This window comes from Catharus ustulatus, chromosome 12 (genome assembly GCF_009819885.2).
Source record: "Catharus ustulatus isolate bCatUst1 chromosome 12, bCatUst1.pri.v2, whole genome shotgun sequence".
Taxonomy (NCBI): domain Eukaryota; kingdom Metazoa; phylum Chordata; class Aves; order Passeriformes; family Turdidae; genus Catharus; species Catharus ustulatus.
In genome coordinates, this window is record NC_046232.1 from 15,908,768 (window position 1) to 15,930,008 (window position 21,241).

At 41.2% G+C, this 21,241-nt stretch overlaps 1 protein-coding gene across 2 annotated transcripts in view; it reads left to right on the top strand.

Moving 5' to 3' along the window:
- MCTP2 (multiple C2 and transmembrane domain containing 2) overlaps window positions 1-21,241 on the top strand; it is a 117,176-nt gene that overhangs the window by 36,423 nt on the left and 59,512 nt on the right. Inside the window, exons 9-13 of one of the 2 annotated variants that reach the window (XM_033071097.2) lie at window positions 851-886; window positions 9,141-9,305; window positions 10,641-10,771; window positions 17,140-17,326; window positions 18,068-18,161. In XM_033071097.2, the coding sequence (XP_032926988.1) occupies window positions 851-886; window positions 9,141-9,305; window positions 10,641-10,771; window positions 17,140-17,326; window positions 18,068-18,161 (613 nt within the window). Of the gene's footprint in view, window positions 1-850; window positions 887-9,140; window positions 9,306-10,640; window positions 10,772-17,139; window positions 17,327-18,067; window positions 18,162-21,241 lie in introns of those variants that run through there. The other variant, XM_033071098.1, reaches the window with a different exon arrangement.

Consider the following 21,241-nt stretch of genomic DNA (forward strand, 5'->3'; position numbering starts at 1 on the left):
ATTTTTACCTCACTATGTGATTATTTGAAAGCTTAATGGCAATATTTATAATAATGGTGTATTTATATATTTATATTATGAGATGGCTTTTATTTGGAATGTGAACTCCAGCTTGTACAAGACAGCATTGTTGGCATGTGTTACTGAATTGCAGGAAGGGGTGAAGCAAAAATATAAAGTTACTTTAGCAAAAAAGTTAGTTTAGTCAGAAGAACCTCGGGAATTGTAGGATTTTTAGTAAGGCCTGGGCTAAAGTGGACCTAGCCAGTGAAACAAAGCTTATTGGTTTAAATAGCAGCTTTTGGTGCTCTTGGGTGCTTAGTTAACATTCAGAGTGCAGATGATAGAAGAGCTGGTGCACACTGTAATTTTTTTTAAAGACAATGTTTTAAGCCCTCATATTTCAAATGCAGATTGCTCAGCCATTTCCAAAGGAGTCAGAACAGTGAAATAGCTCTGTCCACATTAGCACTTAACAGCAAGATGATTTTTTTCCCCCCCTTTTTAAATTAGCTTACTGTAGAACCAGATGGCACCAAAAGTATAAGCCATGTTTCTTACTAATGGCTCTGGGTCCCTCCACTTTTTATTCTCAATTACTTTTTTTTATTGCCTCTTTTTTTGGTGCAATGCAGGTATTTTGAGTTTGTTGATTGTTATGTTCCATGAGGCAAGGAAGGTAGATGAAGATGCAGTTGTAGATTTAGCCCCCTATTTTGTAATAGGCTTTTCTAACTCATTTGACAAGCTGCTGTTTGAATTATTTTACTAAACACTTTCCCCATTTTACCCCTTACCTGTTTCCTTTCCCTGGATTCTCTTTGGTACCATAATGGGGACTCATGAACAGAGATGGTCAAGTCGAAAGAAAAGAACTTCATCCAAGGTAATTCATATTTTTTTTTCCACTTAAAGAAAATTAAGGTCCCCTCCCCAAATCTGTGTCCACCTCAGAAACAGGCTAAACAAATGAAAACTCAGAAGTGTGATGGCTGTGGTAACCCTTGCTTTTTGATTTTTCTATTCATCATGATGGGAAATTGCTGTTGTAATTGTGGGTGCTGTGGTAGTGTCTAGTGGCAAGTGAACATAAGACCCCATCCACAGAGAGCTGTAGAAAGAGAGGACAACATTCTGTACTAAGGAAAGGGTGTCAATTCAACCAAAATGAAAGGAGGTGTGGAGGGTTTGAGTTGTTTCAGAGCACCTGGATGGTGGCTGGGGCAGGAGCTGAACGAGGCTCTCCTGGACCCCCCTCTGTCTTTGGGGCTGCCTCTCATGGCTGGAATTTGGTGAGGCAGTATTTCTTCTGGTCATCCCTGTGGGTTTTGAAATTCCTTTTGTTCTTGGGATGGAGGTCTGAGCAGGGAGTTTTCATTGCCTCCATTGTAGCAGGATTTCCAAGATTTGTGTGTTGCCACATGTCCATGAAACATGTTTCCCTTGGTCTCCTTCAGGATCCCTGCAGGCTTCCATTACTTTTATATTCCTGTATCATTTTTGCATTAGATTTTAACTTGTTCAGGAAACAGACTGTGGCTTTTTATGTGTTCTGTAAAGCTTTAATTTGCTATTGAGTAAATAACAATGATACAGACACTGCAAGCCCCAGTACTCAGCTTGAGAGCTGTACAGTCTCAATCTCTGAAAAGCAGAATTTGGCTCTTAAGATGTGTGTTCTCATGATATTTTCCCTCTGTAACTATCGGTTTGTGCCTAAATAAATTGAATCATTAACCTCCTCTTGTTTTATTCATTACAACCGTGGTGTGCTGTGTAGAGGAGCCAACCATTTCAGGTACTGTGCCAGCAAGAATGTTTTTGTCAATAGAAGAAGTGCAAAGTACAGCCTTTGGAGCCCTGATTGCAGGGATGTTGCAGTGCTTGGAGCAGAGAGCTGCCAGGCATCCCTGAATGCCACATGATAGACAGTGATGGAATAAGTGAAGAGCTCATCACTTTAGTTTTTAACTAAAACTCTGGAAATTACTGTGCCCTGGCTCGGTCAGTGTTGCTTGATCCTCATCTTTCACACACAGCTGTCTCTGCATGCTGGTTGGCTTTGGTACATGGGAAGGGGAGTCACGGTTTTAAACTCAGGTTCTTTTCTTCAGAATAGCCAAAATTCTGTCCTGGCTGCTGTCACTGGAAGTTTTGAGGTTTTTTTCAGTTTATTTAGGGGTTTTTTTTGTTTTGTTTTTACGCAATCTCTCATTGCATTTTGTATATTTTTTTTACATACATGCTTTTGGACCTTTAGCTGTCATCCTCTCAGCTCTCAAGACTGTCTTGTGCCTTAACACCTTTCAAAATAAAATTAATTGATGCTGAAGCGTGGTGCTGATTTAGGAGACATGAAAGTATTGTTTAAAAGGAAAAAAGCTTCAACCCTGTGCTCTGTTCTGTTCCAGTCACTAGAGGGTAGGAGAGCTTCAGCTCTTCCTAGGGAAGACACAGTTCATGCTCCAGTGTGATCTCTAAAGAAAACCTCTGTGACCATCCAAAGGCAGTAAAAAATATTTCCCAGCATGCGCCCGAAAAAATCTGACAAAGCAGTATTTCCTGGTTTATTGATTCTGCTACTGCACTAAAACACTAGTACTGTACATCAATAACCATCTTTAGTTAGGAAACTCTGCTCTGTGGAAGCAGTACTAGCAGTTTGTGGCAGAACATAAAGCCTAGGAAGAAAAATTGTGTGCATGGGGAATATAGGTGTCTGGGGAAGGCACAAGAGGTTATGGAAGAATAGCCAGAGAGTATGATGGGGTAGAAAACAATGCTGCTGGACGAGATAAAGATACAGGAATAAGGAGGGCAGGGGAAATGGAGAGAGCTATGTAATGGATCCACAAGCTCGTCTGTTTTTTGGCTCCTGAGCTGACTCTGGTTGTGTTTTGCAGGCGGAAAACACAGTATACTTTCCATTTGAGGTGCTGAACTGAGACATCTAAATTTCCTCTCTCCAGGTTTAGGCAAATAAAAGTTTTCTATTTGAAATAGTTTTCCTGGGATTTTTTTTTTAAATGTGCTGAACTGCAACTGACCCCTATTGTAATATTTAGCTTTTCCTCTTCTATAAATACAGGAAAAATTACTTATTTTAAGGATGGACAAAATGAATATAACTTTCACAGCTGTTTTTTAATCTGTATTGCCTACATGAAAGAAATCTGATTATCCTCTAATTTGACCATTTTGTGTTGTCTTAATGCAGATTTGGCACATCAGTGTCCTAAATGAGTCTTTTCACATTAATCACAGGATTCTTGCTGACTTCCCAAATTTACCCCAAATGTTGATGGCAGGGATACCTGTTGCAGCTCCATGTCAGACTGGCAGCAGAGCTCATGTGGGCTGTTTTGGATACTGTACTCTCTTCATGTGTGTTCTCTGAGCTCCCTCTCTTTTTGAAGGAAGAGCTGCATTTCAGACAAAAACAGCAACTGTGGCAGCACAAGATCTCCAGTCCAGCCCCAGTAGCCTCATGGTCATTACAGGGAGTAAGCAGGAGGGATTCCAGCAACTCAGTATGGTCTTTTAAATCATTTTGGAGCAAGAGCTGTTGAACTGCATGATTTAGGTATCTCTTGATTATTACACAGTATATACTTTTCACTGCTGCTGGAAGGGAATCATTGCATATTTGGGTGGATTCTCAAGACATGGGCAGCACATTCAGATCCCTCATTTCTCACAGGAGCTGAGAACAGCATTGTCCTCACCGGGAGCTGTTTTCAAGAGTGTGGCTTTCTTCTTTTCCTCATGGAGGGTGGCATTGCAGAGAGATGAGGATGCTATTAGACAGCATTACTATATTCACTCATATCTGTGTATTGACAAGCTCTCTGCTCTGTTCTGCTTTCCTTTCTGGGGCACAGAGGGAGTTGGTAGCTCTCTGCTGGAGCCCAGCATGCTGATGCTCAGTACCCTTGTTTGTCCCGGGTGGCTTGAGTCTCACCCTGAGTGCCCTGCACGCTATTTCCAGCATTTGCACAGCTGAATAACCTTCAAGTGTTGAACATCCAGGAGGCAGATAAGCAGGCCTGCTTGGGCTGGATTGACCTGCAGCAGTTCAGTCCTGAAACAAAAGCGACAGAATTGCCACCTTGATAGCCTAAGCTGATTGAATAAATTGGCTGAAAGGCTGACCAGACTCCTCATTGCAGGGGAAAATCCCTCACTCTCCTTTCTCTCTTTATTTTTTTTTTGTTTTCCTGCGTGGGCTGTTAGGTTTCATTTTTGTCTGCCTCATTGTGTTTGGCTCTCTCCCCCATCCCCGTGGGCAGTGGAGCTCTGCAGGGACTCGCTCGCTCAGGGTCACACCTCGTGGTGCCAATCTCGTGTTGGTTCACTTGCCTTTCCCGCTGCCCTCTCCTCCTTCCCAAGGGGAATCTGCCTCTGCAGAAATGGTTTCTCTGCCTAATGAGGAGAGGTCCTAAGAGTCCTCCTATTTGTGTGTTGTTGTTTTCTCAAATGGCAAATTACGTGGCCCAGTTTTGACGCTGACCTCTTCGCAGGGATTGCAGCAGGCTTTCTGTTGTCCTGTCTCATCCTTTTAAATGAAGGATGGGAGAGATGGGCTCGCTTCACACTTGGCCACCTCGCCATGTCATTTAAATGTACAATTTTTCTGCATCTCTTTATTGCTTCAAAAACAAGTTTGAACTTGGGGCATGTATGTGTGTGTCAGGAAAAGAGACAGATCTGAAAGCAGCCCTGATGCACCAGAGGGGATTTGCTGGGTGCCTATGGAGGGAGATTATAGACAAATGGAGTTATCAGGGAGACTGGAGCTCCTAAAGGATTTTGTGAAGCTGGGTCAATGAGCTGGTTCTTTCCCCTCCAAAGCTCTGTCATTCTTGTTCAGCTCCTGTATTTGGCTCTGTGAAGGCAGGATATAGCCCACCTGCTCATTCTTCTTTTTTGAACCAGAACCAGAAAGTGATAAAAAATTGAAAGTTCATGTCAGAAACTTTTATAATAATTTTGAAAACAGGAACAAGATTTTGAGAGTGGTGATGTGAAAACTGATTTTATTTTTTTCTGTTCAGAGCTGTTTTTTAGGGATGTTTTTTGGGCAAATGTCTTTTCTAAGCAGTTGGGAGAAGAACCTACTTCTGGTCCATTTGTGGCAAGGTCCTACTCTATGGCCAGGCCATACTTTTGCTTCAGAGATTATTCATTACTTATCTGAGGAGTTACAGTCCCAAAATCTGCAGTGAACATGGGTTCCTAGACTTTAAAAATATCTAGTTTGTTTTAAGAATACGGGTTTCTGGATATTTTTGTGCTTATTGTCTGCGCTTTTTTTTTTTTCCCCTGACTGGCTTGTTTGAGGGATGTCTTTAGTTCCAGTTTCTATCCATTTTACAGCAATGAACTGCTCATGAAGGTGACCTTTATGGTATTACTGCTTATTTGCACACAGAGCCCAGCCAAAATCACAACTCTGTCTCGAGACAACCCTCAAATTCTGGCCTCAAGGCTACCTTGATTTCAGAAATGATGAGGGGAAGGAATAAGCAAGCCTAATGCCTTGTGCTTGGGACATGTGCCAGCTTCCATCACAAATCATGTATTTCTTAATTTCCAGCCCTGTAGCCTGATCCCAGCTTCAGCCAAATTTCTGTGCCTCAGCAAGGCACCTTTACTTGGGGCTGGGATGTAGCCAGAGTGTGAGCAGAAAGCTTACAGGAAAATACAGCAGGGGAGGCTTGAGGGAGCTGGCATCCAGTGTGGGAGCCCAGCTGGAAAGGGCTCAGGTTCAGCAGGGGAGGAGCTGCAGTGCCCAAAAGTGGAGGCATCAGTAGCCTGGGAGGTGACAGCAAAAGGAAGAGCTGAATAGATAAAACACCTCAAAATTGTCACTGATTAAGCAGCTATGTCCTCATTTTCTGGCCAGCAGGGACCAGGGCTTTGTCTTTTCTGATCTTGTCATGAAGGCAGGTTAGGGTGGTGCTGGCTGGAGGCAAGGGAGGGTGTTTGGAGTGGTTTTTCAATGCTTGCTTTGCCCGAGTAACTTTGTTGGACTAATGGCTGTGCTCTGCTCTGCAGTAGTTTTGCCAACTCAGAGGGAGGCTGTGAAGTTTAATCAATTAACTCTGTGTAAATCAGTTTGAAATGAGTAGGTGTGGGGTATCAGACAGGAGGTAAGACGTCTAAAATGAACAAGGCAATATCATTTTCTTGTCACCTGGGAGGCATTTTCCATAGTGCAGACTTCCCTAGGCAGCACTAAAGTTGACTCATTGAAGGCCTGGGTCTGTGGGTCTACCACACATCTGATTTTCCCCAGACGTGCTTCCTCCCAGAAACTGAGAGTGGAATCTGAGACACTGCCTGTTTCCCTGGGATTTCCATCAGGGTGGTCAGAGGAACAGCCTGCCAAATACCTGGGGAGGCTGGAGAGGTGGCCACAGAGCAAGTACAGAGGGGCTCTTTGGTGCTGCGAGGCACAGGAAATGTGCCAGACCTGCTGAGCAGACTCTGTGCGGGTGACCTGGGCATGTCCAGGAAATCCAAAGCATTCCTTGTGTGCTGTAAGGCAAGCAGCTCAGTTTGGAGAGAGCCCTGTGCCAGTGGCAGGGCTGGGCTGGGGGAGGTGGGAAGCTGGGGGAGCCTGTGTGGAGCTGCTCCAGGTCAGCACCGTGCCCTAAACCAGTTGCAAACCTCTTGGCTCCACTGTGCAGTGGGATGCTCTCAAGTGATGCTGGATCTGATGCAGGTCCTGTGAGCTGGAGACCAGAGGAGCACAGAGTGCTTCTGCAGCTGCCAGAGAGGGGAAGCACGAGGCTCTTTGCTTGTGGCCACCTGTTTTGGGAGGTCAAGGTTGGTGCACTGCAATGTGTTCCAGCAATACTGAGTGCAGGTGCTGATTTTTCCTGGGGCTGTGTGGGATCCAGGATGGTTTGGGTACCTCCCAACAGTCCTTTGAACTGTCAAGTCAGCAGCTACAAGGGTGGGGTTATGTGTGCTGTAGAGCTGGGGTAGGAAGGTCCCCAGTGCTTGAGTGACTCCCTAAAATACTGGCCTGGATGAAGAAAAGAAAAGAATCCAAGTTTGATTTGAAAACTGAGTGATAACAACTGTCTTTTGTGTTCAGCCTGGACGCTTTGAAGAGAGCTGGATGCTTTGTTTTTAAAAGAAATTGTAACGTGGATAATAAACTTCATCTGGTTTTTTTTTCTTTTTTAAAATTTTTTTTTTTGGGTGAACTAACATCAAATACCTCTTCCTCCTCCGAGAAAGGGGCAGGAGGGGGAGGGAAGAATCCTTGCTCCTAAAGCAGCGAGTACATCACATCAAACATGACTATGTTAAATACTAAAATGTTCAAAGTACAAGCGAGATAGATAAAGGCTTTGATGGGAAGTGGATATTTCCCAGGGACATTACAAGCAATAATCCAGATGTTATGGTGTAATGCAATGAGTGTCCATGGATAGATGGGGAGCTCAAGCCAAGCAGCGCCTGCTGTAGGCCTTAGCCCTCCACTCCCATGCTGTTACGCCATATGGAAGCAATCTCCAGGCCCCCTTAATAGCCAGCTTTGGATTCCATTTTCACAGGGCTCATAGAGCTAAGTGGAGCTGTTTTATGGACAAGTTAGATAGAAGCCTTTCCAAGATAAACATCCAATTCGAAATTAGGACATACCAAGCTGCAAAATTATTTTAGGGCATATTTCATGGAAGCACTGCCATTTTTCTAAGGCGATTGCCAGACTGTAGAATGCCCTTTGATCCCTTGTGGACATTACTCCCTTTTTTATAAAAAGGATTTTGAAATAGTTGCAGTGTTTAGGGAGGAGTATATCTGCTGGGACTTTGAAGTATGTCCATGGGAACAGTCATGCTTTAGCTTTTTGGCCCAAAAGACGAACTTTAAAAAAAAAAAAAAGAGAAAAGAAATTACATTGCAGCTGGATTTATGAATCAAAATCTCGTTTTCTTTTTAAAGGTAGGAATTTTTACCCATTGCACCAGGAAAGCCAAATGGGGTGTTTAAATAGAAGTATATTAATATGCTTGTGGGATTCAGAATTCGGTATTTTAACCAGTAAAAAGCAAGTAAAAAATTTGTGAGTTCACCACCTATGATTTAAGAATTTTGTTGCCGGGTAATTGATCCATAAAAAGTAATCTTCAGACATCAGGTGCTTTTGCAATCGTTTTATTTAGCAACAACATTTCTTCCTTGCTTTTAAAGCTAACACGTCCTGTTTTAAAGTGACTTGTGAAATCTTCTCCTCCGTCTTGCTCCCACCTGTACATGACATGATTGAAGCTCCAAAGTGTGGCGAGTTAAAAGTTGCTTCGGGAGGATAAAATATGGCAGGATTTTTACTGCGGGAAGAAGAGTGTAGCCTTGAGTTTTAATGTTTCCAGCTCACTCCCCCCCAAATAAAGGCCTATTTAATCATCCTCTGCCCAATAAAATATTGCCAGTTAGCAAACTGTTAGCGCAGCCGTGCTGCGCAAGATGAAGCTGCGGAGGTAACAAATGTGGCTACCAGGTAACCATAACTCCAGATAAAGAGCCCGCTGGTGTCAGTGGTTTTTCAGCAGGCATCAGTATTTTTGATTCGTGGGCTCAGTTTCTGGAAGCAGGAGCAGCAAAGGCAGCGGGCAAAGAGCTGAGGCGGGTGGCTGAGTGATGGAGGAGGTGGAAGATGCTGCTCAGCCTTTCACCTGGCTGTGGGCTTTATGATCCTGGGCTGCCTCCCCAGAAAGGACAGCCCCACGTTTTATGGATGTAGCTGGAGACGTTTTAAGAGTTTACTTTAGTTTCTGCCCTGCTCCGTTCCCCATCGCTCTGCCGTGCCTTTCCCTGATCCAAGGTACCAGATTGCTCTCAGTGCTCAAAGTCTGCTCTTGCCAGAGCTCAGCCAGGGCAGCTGAAGGAGAGTTCTCTGGTGGTTTCAAACCCTGCTGATTTTGCTGTGACACTGAGCACCATCCCTTCATAGTACAGTCGGGCAGAAAATCCACAGCATCCTACTGCCTTCCATTGCCTGCTTACCCTTAGGGAAGCATGGTGCCTCTCTCACTCCTGCTGTGCTTTCACAGCACAGTTAACGTGAGCATTAAAATGTGTTTGGGTCTTGAAACATTTCGTGTTGCTGCCTTGCTTTGCAGTCGAGTTTCACGCGGAACGTGCGGCTCTCGGAGTCTCTGCGCAAGAACCAGCTGTGGAACGGGCTGGTCACCATCACCCTCTTGGAGGGGAAGAACATGCCCAGAGGGGGCTTGGCAGAGATCTTTATTCTCCTCAAACTGGGAGATCAAAGATACAAGAGCAAGGTGAGTATTAAGGATTTCCTTAAGTTGTCTGAAGTCAGTAAGGTGCTTCTCTTACTGGTGTTGCTACCTCAGATCAACTATTCTTGATACTCTTTTATATAAGTGAGTTCAACACCAGGAGACCAGCCCAGAAGCATTAACATTTCGCTCTGTTTTGATGCCAGTAGAGAAAGAGCAAGTTAGGAATATTGTGTGTTATCAGTGTTTTGTGCATTTAATGTACTTATCATGTTGATGGATGTTTGACATTAATATGAAATGAAATAAAGCTGCATCCATCACACATGTGTTTTGTTCTCTGCCAATACAGAAGCTGGGCTTGCAGTGTTAGATCTGCTGGAAAAGTAGACCTGAAATGGCTTCCAGTGCAGGGGAATTATTACTCTTTTAAAGTACTTTTCTTGAAAAATGTGTTACATATTGCAGAATCTGAAACAGATAAAATGTTCCATGGTTTTGATATTAAATTTTATTCTTCTAGGCTGTGTTTATCTGTATACAGTTCAGTTATATAAGAATCTAAGAAATTAATGGGGTTCCCAAGGATACACTTTTCATCTGGAAAGTCTAATATGAAATGCTATAATTAAAATAATACTCTTTTGAGAGAGCAAGAACTCTACATGTCATGAACTGGAAGTGCAGAGGAGGAGAAAACAAACCTCCTCCTGTACAAAATGTACAGAGCAAGTTCACAGAACATAACATTTGCATGTAGGCGCATTTGAAACCTGCACTCTGTCCCTCACATCAGACCTCAAACCAAGGTCATGATATGTTTTTTGTTTAGAAAAGTAGTTTTGAAAAATAGCAAATGGTTTAGTTACTTTAGAATTAATAGATGTTATTCCCATTACAATCCCTTTTTGTGTGCCTCTTTAATGGCTAAAGAAATGTGTTGTGAATCTGGAAGGCTGAGCTGTTTGCTTAACATAAGGGTGAAAAAATACTGCTCTGGGTTCCTTAATTCATTCAAACCTGTTTGCAGGGGATTGTCCTCAAAAGGGTTATTCCTGATTTCTTCCAGTCTGTGATGGTGGATGATGACCATAGTCCATTGGAAGTGGAGCTGGTGGGGTCTACCTTGCATTTCTGAATTTTTCCAGCCATTCATTCAGATAAAAACTGTATTTTCATATTATTGAGAGGGAGGAAACAGAATGTTTAGGAAGATGAGACTATAGTGATGGGCTGGGGAGCTTTGGTTGGAATGAGTACTTGATGCTCTAACATCCAGCCTTGTTCTGTAGAATTGATTTATTTTTTTCTTTTTGATTTACTGTGAAAATAAATACTGTTTAAGAAAAGTAAATATTATAACTGCATGTTTTCTAGACACTGTGTAAGAGTGCAAATCCTCAGTGGAGGGAACAGTTTGATTTTCACTACTTCTCTGACAGGAAGGATATGTTGGACATTGAGGTGTGGAGAAAGGATAACAAAAAGCATGAGGAGCTTTTGGGAACGTAAGTTGGGTTTGAGTTAGATTTTTTAAAATTTTTTTGGGGGGAGGGGAGAATGGGGTAAGTACAAAAAATAAAGTGATTTTGACTCTTTTTTTTTAACTGATCAATTTGTTTTCATTACCAGAATCATGATGTATTTTTCTGTCCTTATTCCAGTCATGTCCAGGTTACGTTTACATCATGTTTATTAAAACCTATTAAAAGGTAATTGATTAGCCAAAATCTGAATGAAGACACCCCCAAGCTGCCTCTAAAACCCAAAATACTGTGGGAACTCAGTGGCATCAGGAGGCAGGATTTTCCTGTATTTTTGTGGTGATACTGCTCCACATCTTTATATGCTCAGGGATTTTGTGCTCCTTTTGAGAGTGGTCTCTCTTTTTTTCTGTTTGCACTTTGATGTTGTGTTTTTCTAAGATTCTTTAATTCCATTCCACTCTATCTGAATTTGTACAGTGTTGTTTTCTTAGCAGTACCTCTCTCTTCCTTGCTTTGGCTTTGGCTTTCACCATCTCCCCAAAGAACATCTGTGCTTTGGGTACATGCAGCAGCACCAAGAACCATTCCCTTTGCTGGGCACCCTCTTTGGTCTGTCCATACTTGTCTGCTGGCAGAATCATTGCCACAACTCTGAACTTCCTGAGGGTGGGGACCCTGCCTGCAGTTGTTTGCTGCTCTCACCTGGCCAGGGTTTCACAATGTGCTGACTAAATAACAGTAACTCATAAGAACATTCTCTTACTTTAGGCATTCAAATAGTTTGAGACTATTCACTGAGAAGAACAATGCCCTTTGGCTCTACAAATGTTTGTGGTTTTGCAGAGCAGGAAATTCTTTCTGGCTGAGTGCTGTTGCTCATCACATGGAGAAGTGGCTGAAGATGAATCTGTTCCTTCCATTCTCACAGTTACTTCCATTACTTCTGATATTCTGTTTAGAGTTAAGAAATAAAGCAGTGTTTGCAGCTTGCCTCAAGTCAGTCTCTGATGCTGGAGCAATTCTTCCTTAGGTTTTTCCCTTTTATTTTAATTTTTTCCTAGGCTTCCCCCCTTTCTTTTTCCTACTGGTTTCTGGCAGGTGGTGTTTAGTGTGGCAAAAGCTATCAGTGAAATGCTTATTCTATTCAGCACTGGTGAGGTCTGTGTGGTAGATTTACCTTAAAGAAAAGGTAAATCCCTGGAAGTGCTCAAGGCCAGGTTGGATGGGACCCTGGGCAGCCTGGTCTAATGGAAGGTGTCCTGATCTTTAAGATCCCTTCCAACCCAAACAATTCCACGATTCCGTGTTTGAATTTATTTTTGATGCCTATGTGGAGCAAAAATGTTTTTTGTCTTAAGCACAGCAAATTGGCTGTAGCATCAAAACAGGAAAAAAATACACTAGTTTTTGAAGAACAAGAATGGATAAACACCAAGTGCATAATAACAGGTATTGTTTTTACAGTGTAGAAACTTTTTGACACCCTATAAATAATATTTTATGAAGGGTTCAAATGCAGTCTAATCTGGAAAAGGATTCTGTTGGAAAAACAGCATTATGAGGTGCCATGTTTATTGTCTCCATGATTTCCAAGTTGAGTTTTGAGATTTCTGGATTTCACAACATCATTGTAAGAAATATTCTTTAGTAAAATGTTTGTGGGTTATATTCGGTCATTACACACAGCAGTGCAGCCAGCTGCCCTCAAATAATTTGCATGGCTTTAAGGAAAAAGCAAAATTTTCTGGATCTGACTTAGTAATTTTGTGGTCAATTTATGAATAGAGTTAGAATTCATTATGGTCTCTTTCAGCCTGTTCAACCTCCAACTGTGTTGATTAAACCTTTAAATATATGCATGTTTTTAATATTTAACTGAAGCTGGAGGTGCTCACAGTGGAGTCAAATCTGATAAACCTGACTGCAGAACTTCTGTGGCACAGGCACTCCTGTTAATTCCTTTGGACCCAGGGTTTCAGATAGTATGGATGCCTTCAGACTCTGGAATATGGTTCTTCTCCCAGGCATAATTTGTTTTCAAGGTAAAATATTGTTCTTGAAATAGGACCTGAAGTGTCTGTGGAGGGCATGGAACATGTAGAATAAGGAATGCCTTGGACCTCTGGTGCTGAACACAAACACCTGGGGTGTTTGTCTGCTTCTGAATTAGTGAGGAAACATTTCATGTCACCCTTCTATCACAAAACAAACCCTCACTGTCAGTGCACATCACCGGCTAAATTATTACACTCAGCCTACCTGCAGTCTCCTTAGAGTTTCAGCTGGGTCCAATTTCTCTTCCTCACTTAAAATCCCACAGCCTTGAGTGGTTCAGCTGCAGGCTCTGACACTGAGGGCTGGCTGCATTTTGGTGCTGGATGAAATAATCCCTCTATTTAGTCTGCACAGGGCTGTTAGTAACGTTTATGGAGTGCTTTTTGTGTCCTTTGGGATAAGAGGCATGCTATAAACAGGAGACAATGTTAATGTATATGAATAAACAGAGGTGTTAATGTGTGCAGAGTTTGTCCAGGCAGAGTTAAATTGTTTATGCCAGGTTGTTAGAGAGCGTTTCTGCATTAGGGGATATGTTCTGGAAAAAGAGATACTGCAGAACTTTGGAGGGTTTTCCTTCACATATTTACCTCAAGAAAGAGATTTTACAAAAATTGCTAAACTTAAGACTGTGAGCTCTGGGACTGGAGTGCATCCAATATCTTTATGATGAATGCCTCCAGGAAACTGTCTTTGCAATACAACCTGTGTTTTAAAGGCTGTGCTGTTGGGATGGAGCAGTAAAATCCCCATTATGGCTGCAACCAAAACCTTCACTTAAATCTCACGAGTCTGTAGGGTGAATCAGAAAAAGCAAAATTTGTTCATTGAAAAAGTCATATTAAGACTTTGTTAATTGCTTCCCTGACACCTGTGACATTTGAAATTTCAAGTATTAATCAGAGATACATCTTTCTGTACTCTCTGATGATTCTGATCTCTTTTGTGAAGGGCTTTCAAGAAGTCTGCACAGTGTAAAGGGGCACTGTTGGGTACAGATATTTTTATATGTATTTATACAAATTTAAAGATTCCTGTCGTAATTTGATTAACTCTGAATGGGAAAATAAACTACAACATGGCTAGTAAGAAGCTAATCTCAGCACCTTTTAGTGAAATTTTAACATGTGATTCCCTAATATTTTTAATCCCAAATTTACTATGTACTGTTCTCAAGCACTATTTCTCTGCAAAATGAATAAAAAACCGGAAGAAAAAGAAGCTACATGTGTGGGCTTGAAGTCAGAAGAACAGTCTTAAATGATAACTAAAGCTGTTACAGATTGCAGACCTCAATACTGATCAAGAGGAGGAAGGAAAGCATTTAATTAATGGTGGTTAAAAGAAATAACAGTGATACACTTGTGTGCACAATGCATTCTTAACTTACAGAACTGCAGCCCCTATAGATTGTGCGTGTAGCCACTTGTGTGAAAAATTATGTCTGAATTTAATATGTAACATAGTGAAAGATGACAACAGGCAGAGCTCTTCCATGCTAAAATGGGATTACTGTCGAGATTTTAACTCAGGAGATCATTTGTATCACCTAAAATATAAATGCTCTGAGAGTTTTGCCCTTTGCATTCAGAACAGGCGACTTTTAAACAAAAGTGGATTACCTCCATTAGTTTGATTCTGTGCCCATCACAATAGTCTCTTACCACTTTCCTGTGAAATAATTATCTGTAATTAGATCTTGCAGATAGAAAGCTGAGAAAGAAGGAAAGGAAGAGTTTCTGTTTCAAGAGAACGAGGGAAGTAGTTTGGAAATCATTAGACTCGTTTTAATAGTGTAGAAGTGTTAGTGTGGAAATTGCTGAATTTATATAGTAAATTGAATGTCTAATTGTTTTACCAAGATGCATTCTCTGCAGTCTGATCAATTATGTTGTATAACCTAAATGAGACAGATTGTCTTTTTTTTTGTTTTTTCTTAAGTCTTTTGCCAGTGCAAATGTGGAATTTTTTTCTCAGCTCCTCACAAGAAAATACAGGCATACCTTGAGTGAACACAGATGTTTTAAGGAAAGTTAGTTTGCACAGAAATCTGACATGATTTGAGGAAGAAATACTTACACTCCACCTCCTGCTGTTTTCCCCTCCACATGTGCATCCCTCCAACCCCCACACCCTTATGCTGCATCTTTTCTTTGACCTTATGTGAATCAAGTTCTTTTAAGAAGAGAAACAATTCCAATTTGCCAAAACAAGATGGAATTATATTTAACTTTGACACGATGCAGTTTGAGGTTATCTATTGGTGGGAGATGCACTGTTGTCTGAACAAGTTGTGTTTTCTGTCTTGCTCCATGGAAAGTTTTAAACACAAAAAGCAACTGCAGCTTTTCCCAGTTGTGGGCTGTGTTGAGTGGGTGGTGTATGAAATGCTGATGTGGGAGACGTGGCCTCTGCTGCCAGCTGAACCTCAGACCAGCTGGGTGACCTTGAGATTTCCCCTCTCCTTCCTTCATTTTCTGCATCTAGAAAAAAAAAACCCAAAACAACAACAAAAAACTGAACTCCAGGATAAGGATCCATCCCCTCTTTTGTGCTGATACCCAAAGTGTCACTGGAACTGCTGCAGCCTGAGACGCAGCGGTGTTAATGCAGCCAAGGTGATGCTGACCTCCAGCGTGGCAGTGATAAGGGCTTTTTCTCAGAAAGAAATAAGGTCTTTTTTTCTCTCTTTGTTGTTGTTTTGTTTTCCTTCCTGCTGTAACTTCTCCTGTCATATTTTTCTGAAGAGTCTAGGCGTAGCAATGAGCTTTAAATGCAACCTCTCACACTTGGAAATGGTGTTGAGAGGCAGCCTACGCGCCGAGCCGTCTTGGTCCTCTGCCTGGATTATTTTCCTTCTCTTTCAAAGCTCTTGAAAGCAGTTAATAAGAGTAAACTTGAAACCTGTTGTACCTCCAGAGCAGCAGAGAGAAAAGAGCACACTTAAGGCAAAGTCATTCCCATTGATTGTGGTCAGAGGGGGCTTAAGGAGTTGTGTTTTAGTACACAGAGCTACTGGACAACTTAGAAACTCATCAGAGCAGCGGCTCTTACTTCATAACACGGCTTCTTGGGTTCTCAGGCTGAAATGGTTTGAGATTTTTTTTTTTCTTTTTTTTTCACCCCCTTTAGCATTCACAGAAAATAGGCTGTTAAGAAGCGGAAAGCATGCAATTTATAGCAGATGGGCATAAACTGCTCCAGCTCTACTACTGGAATGGGATCAATCAGGAACACTACATGCACCATTTACCCAGAAGAAACCCACCTGGGGGAGCCCTGTGGAATTTTAGCCTATTAAGACAACACCTTAACAAGTTTAGTTTAAATAAAAACTTGTCGGCAGGCATTAAGTGAAGCAAAACCCCTCGCTCTCCATCATCCACTGCCCGTCCCTTTGAGGAATGTTCCTCCTCTTGTAGTGTGGCAGCAAACCTTCTCCTTATTTCTTTCTTCATTTTTTTGTTTGTTCTGTTTTGTTTTTTACCCTTTTTTCATCTGTAAATCTTTTGTTCAGCGTGTTCTTACAAGCCAAGCCCCACGGAGGTTCAAGAAAGTTCCACTCCATTTACTGGACTTCTAAATAAAGGCATTTAGCTGAACCAAGTGATTAGACTTTTTTCTGCATTTAACCACTCCCTTCACGTGTTACTGGCTGCCTAGTGATGTCTCTGCTTTAGCCCATACTCATATTTTATTGTTGTCTCTTTATGAATGTTTCTTTTTTATCCTCTTTATTTTTATTTTTGGGGGAAGCATCAGGTTAATGATACATATTACATGCAAGGAGTGGGTGGGGGAGAACTTTTAAGACAATCCTTCCCTTTGGGAAATATAACAGTACACTGCAAATGTGGCTCTAGTAAGGCTTGTAAAAGAGATTGGGGCATACAGTATAATGTAGCATAAAATGGAGTATGTGACTTTAAAGAAACGAATCTATTTTCGGCTAATGTTTTAAATTTTGCATTTGCCCCTTTTCTTTTCCCCCAGGTGAAATAAAATTGTGTTTCAAATCCATCACAAAACACTGGGGGATTTTAGAGAGGAAGTGAGGCAGGCCAGAGTTAAGTTTTCTTCCTGTACTTGCAGCCCAAACCTTTTACCTCTGCTTACCAGTAGACAGACCAGAAAGCAAAATCTGACAGTAAAGTGCAACAGAATCTGCCAAATTGGTTTCCCATGTTTAATTTAGAGAATTTTTTTTTACACTCTTTCTATCTTGAAGAAGCAATAAGTTTTGGTGCTTGCTTGATGCTGAAATCAATATAAATATTGCTCTAGTATTTTTTTTACCATCTCCTTTTCCTAATTAACCCTTGACGTTGTTCCAGATGCCACGTTGACATTACTGCCCTGCCAACAAAGCAGACCAACTGCTTGGAGCTGCCTCTGGAAAAGCATCCAGGGTCCCTGCTGATGCTGATTGCTGTTGCCCCATGCACAGGAGTGTCCATCTCTGATCTGTGTGTCTGTCCTTTGGGAGACCCCAATGAACGGCAACAGATTTCTCAGCGTTATGTGAGTTTGTCTTTCTTTTCTTCTTTTATTTTTTATTTTTTATTTTGTTTTTTTTTCATTTGAAATAGTCAAAATTGCAGGAAAAAAAAGTTCTCCAGTCATAATAACATGCCCCCTACCAAAGAAAACTATTAAATGGAGTAGTTGCATTTTGAACGACAAGGAGATTGGCAGGGCAGACAGACCCAAGCAATTTGGCTGTTTGTATTTGTTGAGTTTTAAACTAGTGCTGTTCTTTAACTTGAATTGTATTAGGAGATTATCATGGGGAGTGAGACACTGAATATCATGAAGAGATAATAATATGTTTAACTTTATTTCCTCCTTTGGGGAGGTTATTTTCTGGACTTTCAAATGTTGGGAGATAAAGCTTTGTAGCTTCCATGTCCTGAAAATCTGGTCAAGAAGGAATAAGTGTACCTCAGGCTGTGCCAGAGGAGGTTTAGATTGGATATTAGGAAACATTTCTTCACCAAAAGGGTTTTCAGCACTGCAACAGGCTACCCAGGGAAGTGGTTGAATCATCAGTCCTGGAGGTATTTAAAAGAGGAGTAGATATACAGGGGAGTACATGTAGGGTTTAGTGATGGGCATGGCAGTGCTGGTTAATTGTTGAACTTGATGCTCTTAGAGGTTACTTCCAACCTAACTGATTGTGTGGTAAGTTATTTGGTGGTTCAATAGTCTCTGTTTCTTAGTGAATTACAAGCAAAATCCATCTTTGTGCTTTTCTCCTTGCAGTGTATAAAGAATTCCTTTCGGGACATAAAGGACATTGGCTTCTTGCAAGTCAAAGTTTTAAAGGCAGTGGACCTGATGGCAGCAGATTTTTCAGGTATTTTATTTCTATTTTGCAGCATATGATGCTATAATATAGTGCAAATGATAGACTTTGTGCAGTACTGTTAGTTGATCAAGGAAAAGTAAACCATGCCATCATCTCTCCAGCACTGAGACCTGCCCCAGGGAGCTGAGATACCAAATGGCTTTGATGTGGGAAGGTCCAGTGGATGGAGATCTTAATTTCCTATTAGACCTGAGCAATCTGACAGCAGCATGTCACGCTAAGTGTTTTTTCCATCGGGAATATGTAAAATAAGAGTTGATACAAAGTGATGGTACCTGCAAAACACCTGCAAAGCAAAGCAAAGCAACTCTTCTATCAGGTGTCTTGTGAGTTTGGAGCAAGACTGAAAGATTTTGGGGTGTCTGATGCAGTGCTGGGTGTGTGGGTTTGGGTGATGCTGCAGGCTGTCACCTGACAGAGAAAACTTCTCAGCAATGGGGCTGTGAGTGTGATGCTTTCTCTTAGAGCTTATTTGAGGCTTCCATTTGGGATGACCTTTTTGGTGCTCTTACTCCATGAAAAGTATGGATTTTCCACTGAGCTGTTCCTCAGGTTGTGCTTGGTCCTGACAGCAGTGGACACTAACACCTTTTAAAACAACAACTTTATATTGTACCTCTGGGGAAAGTCTAGGAGGTTGATACTTCTCTGTAGTGACTGCCTGGATATTATTATTTTTATTATCATCTTCTCCAGGATTCTGGAGACCTTTTAATTCCCTTCTCTATCTCCCAACAGCTCATAATTCACAGGCACAGCATTGTGTGTTGTGTATTTGCTGACACAGTCATTTTTTTTAAGATAACTTGTTGATAAAAGCAGGAAAGATGGTAGAGAGAAAACATTCTTGCACTATTCCCTCGTATTTGTTACGTAAGAGAATGCAGCTTCTAAAAAAGGGAGCTAAGGAGAAAGCCCACGATTAATCATAGAACTATTTTAGGGCTATTTTCAATTCACTGCTTAACCCTGAATTGGAAAAAAAATGTTTACTGCAGCAAGCAGTACTTTAAGGAATTGAAGAACTTAATTTGATAAAAACCCAAACCAAACCAAAACCTGTCGATAACAAAAGGTAACCTGTACAGAAATCCATACCTAAATTGACATAATGTATAGGTCCATATGGAATTAGGATGTAACTGCACCTTGCTGACTAATTTAATTTAATAAGTGCAGCACAGCAGAGCAGCCCCAGCTTAGCCATGTGCCAAAAGTTCCATCTAGAAATATGTGAGGTTTTAATATAGACAGAATTCATGGAAAGAGCTGAGCCCAGAAGGTTATTTACCCTCTGGAAAACTTTGCTGATGCTAAAGCAGTTGCATCAGTGATGGATTTGGCCCCCTCTCCCTCAGTACTCAAACAGGAGCATGTGGGTGGATAATGAACATTGGAAGAGACACACAGGTTCTTGATTCTGCAATTCAAAGACTTTTCATATAGAGTATGTGACACACATTCCTTGTGCATAGCACAGAATGAAATTCTGCTTAAGTAAAAGGTTACTCAGTCTGTCATTATATTCAAAATAACCCAGGCTTTGAGCCTGATTCATGAAGCAAATGACAAATTGTTTTTCAATGGCAGTGCTGAAAATATCCTAGTATTATGCTGTAATAGACCCACCAAATTGCAAAAGGATGCAGCCATTTTAGGTAAAAATAGCATAATTTCTGATCATGAAATGAGAGACATAAAGATTAATTATCTGTTCTGAGCCATTCATAAATGATTAGTGCAGCAATTATGGGCTTCCATAATAGAGCCCTCCTAGAGCAGTGCCATATTTCCTGCATTGCCAAGGAGACTGCTCAGATTTATTGTTATTGATAAAAGTAAATTCAAAGTCCCAGCTAAAAATCTAATAAAGGGAAAATCACAGAGGGAATCAGAGGTATAAAGATTTCCAAGGGTTAATAGAGGAGCAGTGTGAGCAGGTAGTGTCCCTTCCCTGTCCCTTCCCATGGAATTCACGAGTTTTACATCCCCCAAGTCCTGCAGAGCAGTGGGGATGGTGAGTGTAATGCCACCTTATACCTTATGGCCACAGTAAAGATTGGATTGTGGTGTGATTGGGATTTCTGTCAGTTGCTTGTATACTGTCATCAATAGATTTTAATTGCAAGTTTTTAGCCTGCTGTAATAATAGTGATCAGAAAACACACACTGTCTGCTTCGGTTTCGAACACTGTTCTGAAAATCCATATTTTACTCTTGGACATAAATTTTTGGGCTGGTTTCCAGGCAGCTGTATCATATATGTAGAAGCTCTTCAGCCCAGTTTGGGCCTTCCATACTTTTATATTCCTAGATAATAGTTCTGTTGACGTGGAAATGACTTTTTCTGCTTTGTTGGATGTTTTCTGTGTACGCATGAGAGTTCTTCTCAAACACTGCATTTGCTCACTGACCAAAAAATAGCACTCAGAATACCAAATTATACAGTGGGATTGTTTTTGGCATATACCAGTTTGCATTTCAAGCAGTTTCTCTGAAAGGCTACATGCATTTTCCACACTTATCAGGGAATGGGCATGTAAGCTGAAAAGGAGAAGACAAATAGATTCCAGTAATACACATGGTCTTTAAACTTTACCAATATTGACTAGTTAATACCCACTGTTTACATACTGAAAAGATTCCTATTTAGTTCATAAACTTCTGAGAGTAAGACCCTTAAAAGCTCTGCATTAATAATACAGAAATTAAGGATTAAGAAAAGGACAGCTTTTACTTAAATATCTTGTTTGTCTGGTATCTAAATCCCTGCATTGCTGACATATTTAGTTGCCTACATAGAAGTTAGGCTGGAGTGTCTGTGGCTGAGTTGTACATGAACATTGGAGATGAGATTAAATCAGATATTGAGCCAGACATGCTGATAAGGGGGCACTCTGCTCACAAAGGAGACTGCTGAGCTGCAATGAGTTAGAAAAACTACAAATTCATTTAATGTGAGTGATCAAAAAATACATTAGCAAACGTGTGTTCACCTTATAGATTCCATGTTGACATCCTTCTTTAGAGAGGAGGGGTTTTATTTTTTTTTGCCTTTTTTGTTTTGT